The 10,000-nt window shown below is 53.3% G+C and overlaps 1 protein-coding gene across 1 annotated transcript in view; it reads right to left on the bottom strand.

Annotated features, from left to right (window-relative positions):
- myom3 (myomesin 3) overlaps positions 1-10,000 on the bottom strand; it is a 61,381-nt gene that overhangs the window by 23,807 nt on the left and 27,574 nt on the right. Inside the window, 9 exon segments of the mRNA XM_067237721.1 lie at positions 3,476-3,663; positions 4,808-4,929; positions 5,355-5,529; positions 5,805-5,988; positions 7,190-7,317; positions 8,002-8,055; positions 8,612-8,678; positions 8,680-8,812; positions 9,741-9,882. Of these exon segments, the coding sequence (XP_067093822.1) occupies positions 3,476-3,663; positions 4,808-4,929; positions 5,355-5,529; positions 5,805-5,988; positions 7,190-7,317; positions 8,002-8,055; positions 8,612-8,678; positions 8,680-8,812; positions 9,741-9,882 (1,193 nt within the window).

The raw sequence follows: 10,000 nt of genomic DNA, 5'->3' as shown, positions 1-10,000 counted from the left end.
GGGGAGACCAGTCAGACCAGGGTCCTGGACCTAGGGGGGAGACCAGCCAGAACAGGGTCCTGGACCTGGGGGGAGACCAGCCAGACCAGGGTCCTGGACCTGGGGGGATACCAGTCAGACCAGGGTCCTGGACCTGGGGGGAGACCAGCCAGAACAGGGTCCTGGACCTGGGGGGAGACCAGCCAGACCAGGGTCCTGGACCTAGGGGGGAGACCAGTCAGACCAGGGTCCTGGACCTGGGGGGAGACCAGTCAAACCAGGGTCCTGGACCTGGGGGGAGACCAGCCAGACCAGGGTCCTGGACCTGGGGGGAGACCAGTCAGACCAGGGTCCTGGACCTGGGGGGAGACCAGCCAGACCAGGGTCCTGGACTTGGGGGGAGACCAGTCAGACCAGGGTCCTGGACCTAGGGGGGAGACCAGCCAGAACAGGGTCATGGACCTGGGGGGAGACCAGTCAGACCAGGGTCCTGGACCTAGGGGGGAGACCAGCCAGAACAGGGTCCTGGACCTGGGGGGAGACCAGCCAGACCAGGAACCTGGACCTGGGGGGATACCAGTCAGACCAGGGTCCTGGACCTGGGGGGAGACCAGCCAGAACAGGGTCCTGGACCTGGGGGGAGACCAGCCAGACCAGGGTCCTGGACCTAGGGGGGAGACCAGTCAGACCAGGGTCCTGGACCTGGGGGGAGACCAGTCAAACCAGGGTCCTGGACCTGGGGGGAGACCAGCCAGACCAGGGTCCTGGACCTGGGGGGAGACCAGTCAGACCAGGGTCCTGGACCTGGGGGGAGACCAGCCAGAACAGGGTCCTGGACCTGGGGGGAGACCAGCCAGACCAGGGTCCTGGTACATTGTGATCCTGGAGGATCACAATGTACCACAATGTAAAAGCAACAAGTCTCTTATTGAGAGACTTGTTGCTTTTGTTGGTTTGTTGTAACTGTCTTAAAGTTATTGTACTCGCCGTGAAATATATTATTGTTGCTTGCTTTTTCCACAGGTACACTCTTGCACTTTTGAGGTTCATGCTGTTTAATTGTAACTTGTCTAACTACATGCTCTTATCGTTCTTCCCTTTGGGACTTATTTGTTTTTCACAATGTATGCTTCATGTTTGGCTACCCGCAATGTTTGGGGCTATCTCGTTGTTATGATCAGTGACCTATGCACTTTTATAAAACTCTCTTGGAGGTCGCTTTGGATAAAAGCGTCTGCTAAATGCATAAATGTAAATGTAATGCTGTGGTTTCTCATTGTTCTCTGTTATATCACATCCTGACCACTAGGTGGAAGTATTTTCTTTTGGATTGAGAAGCGGTCTTCGATCGCCCCTGCTTGAGGAAGAGCTCCTCTGGGCTCTATGAGAGGAGCTGGTTGGTCGGCCGCCGGCCTGCTACCACCACAGAGGAGCTGGACAAACACAGTTATTGGTTTCATAAGCAGAAAAAGCACAGTGCCGACAACATGGAATCTCTCCTCGATCGATATCCTCATTAATGTCAAAACTATCGGGGCTGAGGTGAAGCTATGAAGAAAGACTTGTTTTCAGTTGAGAGAAAAGGGTATCAGGACTGTCTGTTAATCAGCCTCAGCAGAGGGCTAGGGGTAGACCCAGCCTCCTCTAGGCTCCTTACAGCACCAAAATAACAATAACGTTTTCATTCAACAGATGCTTTCATCTAAAGCAACATTCAGGACATGGGAAAAACTTGCAACCCCTTGATCTGCAGTCAAATGCTCTAACCACTGAGCTTCACCATCAACAGTATCCCTGGCACAGGGGTATACTCTGAGAAACAGTCTCACTGAGGTACAGTCTCACTGGGGTACAGACTCACTGGGGTACAGACTCACTGGGGTACAGACTCACTGAGGTACAGTCTCACTGGGGTACAGACTCACTGAGGTACAGTCTCACTGGGGTACAGACTCACTGAGGTACAGTCTCACTGGGGTACAGACTAACTGAGGTACAGTCTCACTGGGGTACAGACTCACAGAGGTACAGTCTCACTGGGGTACAGACTAACTGAGGTACAGTCTCACTGGGGTACAGACTAACTGAGGTACAGACTCACTGAGGTACAGACTCACTGGCGTACAGACTAACTGGGGTACAGACTCACTGAGATACAGTCTCACTGGGGTACAGACTCACTGAGGTACAGACCCACTGAGGAACAGACTCACTGGGGTACAGTCTCACTGAGGTACAGTCTCACTGGGGTACAGACTCACTGGGGTACAGTCTCACTGGGGTACAGACTCACTGAGGTACAGTCTCACTGGGGTACAGACTCACTGGGGTACAGTCTCACTGAGGTACAGTCTCACTGGGGTACAGACTAACTGAGGTACAGACTCACTGAGGTACAGACTCACTGGCGTACAGACTAACTGGGGTACAGACTCACTGAGATACAGTCTCACTGGGGTACAGACTCACTGAGGTACAGACTCACTGAGGAACAGACTCACTGGGGTACAGTCTCACTGAGGTACAGTCTCACTGGGGTACAGACTCACTGGGGTACAGTCTCACTGGGGTACAGACTCACTGAGGTACAGTCTCACTGGGGTACAGTCTCACTGGGGTACAGACTCACTGAGGTACAGACTCACTGGGGTACAGAATCACTGGGGTACAGTCTCACTGGGGTACAGACTCACTGAGGTACAGTCTCACTGGGGTACAGACTCACTGAGGTACAGTCTCACTGGGGTACAGACTCACAGAGGTACAGACTCACTGAGGTACAGTCTCACTGGGGTACAGACTCACAGAGGTACAGACTCACTGAGGTACAGTCTCACTGGGGTACAGACTAACTGAGGTAGAGACTCACTGAGGTACAGTCTCACTGGGGTACAGACTCACTGGGTACAGACTCACTGGGGTACAGACTAACTGGGGTACAGACTCACTGGGGTACAGACTAACTGGGGTACAGACTCACTGAGGTACAGTCTCACTGGGGTACAGACTAACTGAGGTAGAGACTCACTGAGATACAGACTCACTGAGGTACAGACTCACTGAGATACAGACTCACTGAGGTACAGACTCACTGAGGTACAGACTCACTGAGGTACAGTCTCACTGAGGTACAGACTCACTGAGGTACAGACTCACTGAGGTACAGTCTCACTGAGGTACAGACTCACTGAGGTACAGACTCACTGAGGTACAGACTCACTGAGGTACAGTCTCACTGAGGTACAGACTCACTGAGGTACAGACTCACTGAGATACAGACTCACTGAGGTACAGACTCACTGAGGTACAGTCTCACTGGGTACAGACTCACTGGGTACAGACTCACTGGGTACAGACTCACTGAGGTACAGTCTCACTGAGGTACAGACTCACTGAGGTACAGTCTCACTGAGGTACAGACTCACTGAGGTACAGACTCACTGAGGTACAGACTCCCCCTGTGATGCCCCGGGCAGCTTCCCAGAGCCCCTCTTACCGTGTACTGCCTCTCCCTGGCAGGCCTGGTGTTCACCTCCTTCCAGGGCTGCTGCTCCTGATCCCTCCGGTCCAGGTAGTACCCCCCCACGGGGGATCCTCCGCTGCAGGCGGGGGCCCGCCAGCTCAGCACCATCTCTGAGGCGCGGCACAACACCAGGGCGATGGCCGAGGGGGGGCCAGGGACGTCTGGGGGGGCCAGGGTCACAGAAAGGTGGGGAGGAGAGGAGCATTTGGTTCTATTCTGTTTTATTTGTTCTAGATCTGAGAGTAGATGTGTTTTACTGGTGTGCCCCTGCAGCCCCAGCCTCCTAGCCCACAGTCCCAACCAAGCCCCCAGCCCCCCCCCCCCCCCCTCAGCCCCCAGTGTTCCTGTTTGTGTCCCTGTCCCCCCCCCCCGTGTGTGTTTCTGTGTCCCCCTGTGTGTGTCCCCCTGTGTGTGTTTCTGTGTGTTTCCTTGTATGTGTTTCTGTGTGTGTCCCTGTGTGTGTTTGTGTGTTTCTGTGTGTGTTTCTGTGTGTGTCCCTGTGTGTGTTTCTGTGTGTTTCTGTGTGTGTTTCTGTGTCCCCCCCAGTGTGTGATTCTGTGTGTGTCCCCCTGTGTGTGTTTCTGTGTGTTTCTGTGTGTGTTTCTGTGTCCCCCCCAGTGTGTGTTTCTGTGTGTGTCCCTGTGTGTGTTTCTGTGTGTTTCTGTGTGTGTTTCTGTGTCCCCCCTGTGTGTGTTTCTGTGTGTGTTTCTGTGTGTGTTTCTGTGTCCCCCCCTGTGTGTGTTTCTGTGTGTTTCTGTGTGTGTTTCTGTGTCCCCCCCAGTGTGTGATTCTGTGTGTGTCCCCCTGTGTGTGTTTCTGTGTGTGTTTCTGTGTGTGTTTCTGTGTGTGTTTCTGTGTGTTTCTGAACAACTGAGGTGAGAGCCAACTCCTGACTCTTGAGCTGCCATTATCTCCAGCAGCTGTCCAGGCCTATTCTCCTGCTATTAGGCTCCCTGATAGCCTGTCATCATAGGATGCTCCACACTCCCACACACACATACACACACACACACGCACACACACACACACACACACACACACACACACATACACCACACTGATTCTGGGAGAGGACAGGACAGAGACACAAACCTGAGAATGTTATTAAACATTGGAGGGATGACCTGAGCGGATTATGACCTCCTGTTTGTCACAAACACTGATGTCACAAACACAGATCTACAGGACGTGATCTACAGGAAGTGATCTACAGGAAGTGATCTACAGGAAGTGATCTAAAGTAAGTGATATACAGGAAGTGATCTACAGGAAGTGGTGTAGATCTCCAAGGGCAGTTGTACTCACAGACGGCCGACTTCACCAGGATGGGAGGGGACTCGTCGGAGTATCGGCTGGTTCCTGCTCGGCTGACCGACTTGACCCGGAACACGTACTCCTTTTGGGCCTTCAGCCCGTGCACCGTGAACCTGCAGCACAGACACTCCTGATAGACTCCACAGTGACAAGACCTGGACCAGAACAGGACCAGAACAGGACCAGGACCAAATAGTGATAGGGAGTCAGGTGGCTGAGCGGTTAGGGAATTGGGCTAGATTCTCGGCTGTGCAAAATGACTGTGTCCTAGGGCAAGGCACTTCATCCTACTTGCCTCAGGGGGAATGTCCCTGTACTTACTGTAAGTCGTGCTGAATAAGAGCGTCTGCTAAATGACTAAATGTAAATAACTGAGGTGTCTGTTCTACAGCACCAGAAGTTTGTTTATTGTTACTTGACTCTAAACACCGAAATACTGTAGAACTAGATTTTCCGCTTGAAAAATCTAGCATTTGATTGTTGCTCTACTAAATGTCTTCTATGGGAGCGGGTGTGAGGTGGAGCAGCTGTAACCCACCTGGTGCTGGTGAGTGGCTTGTTGTTGACTGTGCGCCACTCCGCCCTCCCTGCCTCGCTGTAGTACAGGTAGTATCCCAGAATGCCTTCTATCTTGGCAGGCTCCTCCCACTGCAGCAGCACGGACAAATCAGAGTCTCTGACAGCCTGGATGCCATGGGGTGGGGCAGGGGGAGCTGGGACACAGGAACAAGTCAGAACAGGACTAACTCTGACCCTAGACCAGATCTATCATTGACTGCTCTGGAGAAGGTTAGGTGTGCAGCATAGGTTCCATCCTGGTAAGAAGTGAACCACCATGGTGACACTGAAAACCCAGGGTTAGACCTGAAGTTCCCCCGCTAATCCCAAATCCTGCTTCGTAGCACAGGCCCCTGGACTAACCATTACAATCAGAACAGCAATATTTCTATAAGACGTCCATCTTAACCCCCTCCCCTCCCTGTCTTACCCAGGGCATCCCCCAGGGTGAGGGGGGGGCTGGCGGTGGAGGGATCGCTCACGCCGTACTTGTTGACTGAACGCACGCGGAACTCGTAGGCCACGCCCCTCTGCAGGTCAAAGACAGGAAACCTGGGAGACGACACAGTCTGATCTAGACTGGTCAGCTGCCAACTGCTCCTGCCTGCCAACGACTGGAGGACAAGAAAAGAGACAGTCCGGGAGAGAGACAAGGAGAGAGACAGGCAGGGAGAGAGACAGGCAGGGAGAGAGACAGACAGGCAGGGAGAGAGACAGGCAGACAGACAGGCAGACATACAGGCAGACAGAGAGACAGGCAGACAGACAGGCAGGGAGAGAGAGAGACAGGCAGAGAGAGATAGGCAGACAGACAGGCAGGGAGAGAGACAGGCAGACAGGCAGGCAGGGAGAGAGACAGGCAGGGAGACAGGCAGGGAGAGAGACAGGCAGGGAGAGAGACAGGCAGGGAGAGAGACAGGCAGACAGACAGGCAGGCAGGGAGAGAGACAGGCAGACAGACAGACAGGTAGACAGAAAAGGAGGCATATTAATAATCACTTTTTTAATATTAATAATATTAACTTAATATTTCTTTCATTTATCAATCTTTCTCTCAGTGGCTGCTCCACAGCTCTAGAATAACCTGACACTTCATATATGGGAGGGAGAGGGGTGAGGGAGGGGAGGGAGGGAGACGGGTGAGGGAGACGGGACAACTCATGAAAGTGCAATAAAGTATTTTTCCTGTGGCAGTTTGCTGCTCTTCCTCTTGTTATTGGATCCCTGAGCTGCTGGAGGGAGGGGGTGGATGCAGGGGGAGGTGGGGGGTATATGGGGTGGGTGGAGGCTGGAGGGGGTATATGGGGTGGGTGGAGGGTGGAGGGGGTATATGGGGTGGGTGGAGGGTGGAGGGGGTATATGGGGTGGGTGGAGGGGGTATATGGGGAGGGTGGAGGGGTCATGCACTTCCAGCTCTCATGTAAGTTAGCAGATGCTGTTTCATCTACACGTACCGAGTGGGATTTGAACCTGCAACCTCTTCATTTATGCTCCAACCACTGAGCTGCACCTATCCTTTGTAGCGCTTTCATTCTCACTGAAAACTTTACTTTCAAGCTTTTTCTTTCTACCACAACTGAACTGAAATTTACTTAAATGAAAGAGGAGTTCTCCACTAACAGAAAATATATTTCAGCTGCAGTACAAATAATCCCAGCAGACTGAGAAGCAGATTCAAGGTTTGTCTGCAGCGAGGACAATTACCCTCACAGGTAATGTATAAAGTACACCGGGTTTTGAACCTTCAACCTCATGATCTTCAGTCAAAGGCTCAACCACTAAGCTATACCCTGTGTTTGTGTGTGTGAGACTCACTCTCTCCACATAGTAGGTGAGTGTCTCTCGTCCGCGTGGATCTGGCTCCGCCCAGCTCAGCACCAGGTAAGTGTCGCTGACATCACAGGCATACACACCTGTGGGAGGGAGGGGCACACGCACCTGACCTGGGGGAGGGAGGGAGGAGGGGTGAGGAGTGAGGGAGGGGTGAGGAGTGAGGGAGGGGTGAGGGGTGAGGAGTGAGGGAGAAGGAGGGGTGAGGAGGGAGGGAGAAGGAGGGGTGAGGAGTGAGGGAGAAGGAGGGGTGAGGAGGGAGGGAGAAGGAGGGGGTGAGGAAGTGAGGGGAGGGGTGAGGAGTGAGGAGGGAGGGAGAAGGAGGGGTGAGGAGTGAGGAGGGAGGGAGAAGGAGGGGTGAGGAGTGAGGGAGGGGTGAGGAGTGAGGAGTGAGGGAGAAGGAGGGGTGAGGAGTGAGGGAGAAGGAGGGGTGAGGAGTGAGGGAGGGGTGAGGAGTGAGGAGGGAGGGAGAAGGAGGGGTGAGGAGTGAGGGAGAAGGAGGGGTGAGGAGTAAGGGAGGGGTGAGGAGTGAGGAGGGAGGGAGAAGGAGGGGTGAGGAGTGAGGGAGAAGGAGGGGTGAGGAGGTGAGGGAGGGGTGAGGAGTGAGGAGGGAGGGAGAAGGAGGGGGTGAGGAGTGAGGGAGAACAGCAGTGAGTGAGGGAGGGGTGAGAGGAGAACTGAGGACTTCAGGACTGAGGACTGAGAAACTCAGCTCTGATTATCAAGCAATGTTGGAACACCATGCTCCCTGCTCTGAGTGGCACCACTAGTGCCACTCAGAAAACTGCTCAGCTCACCTTCTAACTGGTCCTTGGTGATGGTGATCTCCCTCCCTCTGTCTACCTTCACCACTGTAGAGAGGGGGCAGGTGAGGACTGGGAAGGGAAGAGAGGGAGGAGGCGAGGAGGCGAGGAGTGTGAGGAGATGAGGAGGGAGGGAAGAGAGAAAGAGAGAGGAGAAAAGTCAGAGGGGGGTTGAAGGGCAGTAGGTGGAGAAGGATGACAGAGGGAGAGATAAAGAGAGATAATGAGAGAGAGAGAGTAGGTTAGAGATAGATAGATAGATAGATAGAGAGAGCAGGTTTGAGATAGAGAGAGAGAGACAGCAGGTTAGAGCCAGACCTGTCTTTATGTGTGTCTAATGATCCATGGTATCAAACTAGAGCCCCATCTGTTCCTCTGCACTCTCTCTCTCTCTCTCTCTCTCTCTCTCTCTCTCTCTCTCTCTCTCTCTCTCTCTCTCTCTCTCTCTCTCTCCTCTCTCTCTCTCTCTCTCTCTCTCTCTGCACTCTCTCACTCTCTCTCTCTGTCTCTCTCTCTCTCTGCACTCTCTCTCTCTCTCTCTCTCTCTCTCTCTCTCACACACACACACACTCACCTCACACACATCCAGGATTGTGAGTATTACCCATGGTCCTCGAGGGTTCGAGGGGGTCGGTGGTTATGACTGGTTCACTGGGCTTGGAGGCGCGGCCCCACACCTGATTGGTTGACAGCACACACTCTGAACTGGTAGATAGTGCTGTCCTGTAGACCAATCACAGGATAGCAGCACAACTTTTGGACCTGAGAGTTACACCTGCTCCACTGGCCCAAGCCCACCACACACCTGGGGGGGGGGGGGGGAGGAGGGGGGAGGAGGGGGGGAGGAGGGGGGGAGGAGGGGGAGGTTTAATGTTGCTAGTAATGTGGATAATACTGTTGATAACAATGTTGATAACAGTGCTAATAACATGTTGATGATAATGTTAAAACTGTGCTAATAACATGTTGAAGAATAATGTTGATAACAGTGCTAATAACATGTTGATGATAATGTTAAAACAGTGCTAATAACATGTTGAAGATAATGTTGATAACAGTGCTAATAACATATTAGATGTTGATACATCCCAGCATCAAGCCTCATGCCTGGCGCCTAGTGATGGGGCACCTAGCGACGGTGTGCCTAGCGACCCACCTGAGCCCGGATGCTTCTACCTGTGTACAGCTGTTGCTAGGAGACTGGAAAGTAAAAGGGTCTTTGTCTGCTGGTTTGGCACTGCACACACACACACACACACACACACACACACACACACACACCTACTTCACACACACCCCCCTAGTGTACAGGCAAACATTCACAGGTTTTGAGTAAGGTGGTTGGTGTTTCTGTTCTGGAGCAGGTGTCCAGGTCTGATAAGAGCATGTCCCTGCTGAGTGCTGGGTCTGCTGTCTGGGTCTAATCCAGCCTCCCCTAGACTCCATCTATCAGGTTAGGACTCAACCATCTTGTTTACGGTGTTCGGTTTAAATAAACACCATCTATAATCTGTCCAGAACTGCCCCTCCCCACATCTAGTATCCCTCCACCAGCCTGATCACCCCTACCTCTCAATGAAGTATCCCTCCACCAGCCTGATCACCCCTACATCTCAATGAAGTATCCCTCTACCAGCCTGATCACCCCTACCTCTCAATGAAGTATCCCTCCACCAGCCTGATCACCCCTACCCCTCAATGAAGTATCCCTCCACCAGCCTGATCACCCCTACCTCTCAATGAAGTATCCCTCCACCCGGGCTGAGCCCTCGGCGCTGGGAGGCTGCCAGGTGAGGAACATGTAGTCCCTGTTGACGTCTGACACCTGGAGGCAGAGAGGGGCACCTGGTCCCCCGGGGACCACTGAAGAAGCATCTGGGAGGAGGAGAGAGGGGGGAGAAGAGAGAGGGGGGAGGGATGGTGGGAGAGGGGGAGAGAGAGAGGGATGGTGGGAGAGGGAGGAGAGAGGGGAAGGAGAGAGGGTGAGAGGGAG

This window comes from Osmerus mordax, chromosome 6 (assembly GCF_038355195.1).
Source record: "Osmerus mordax isolate fOsmMor3 chromosome 6, fOsmMor3.pri, whole genome shotgun sequence".
In the NCBI taxonomy this organism is placed as follows: Eukaryota; Metazoa; Chordata; class Actinopteri; order Osmeriformes; family Osmeridae; genus Osmerus; species Osmerus mordax.
The sequence above is the reverse complement of the archived record's forward strand: the minus strand, read 5'-3'. Positions and strand labels throughout refer to the sequence as shown.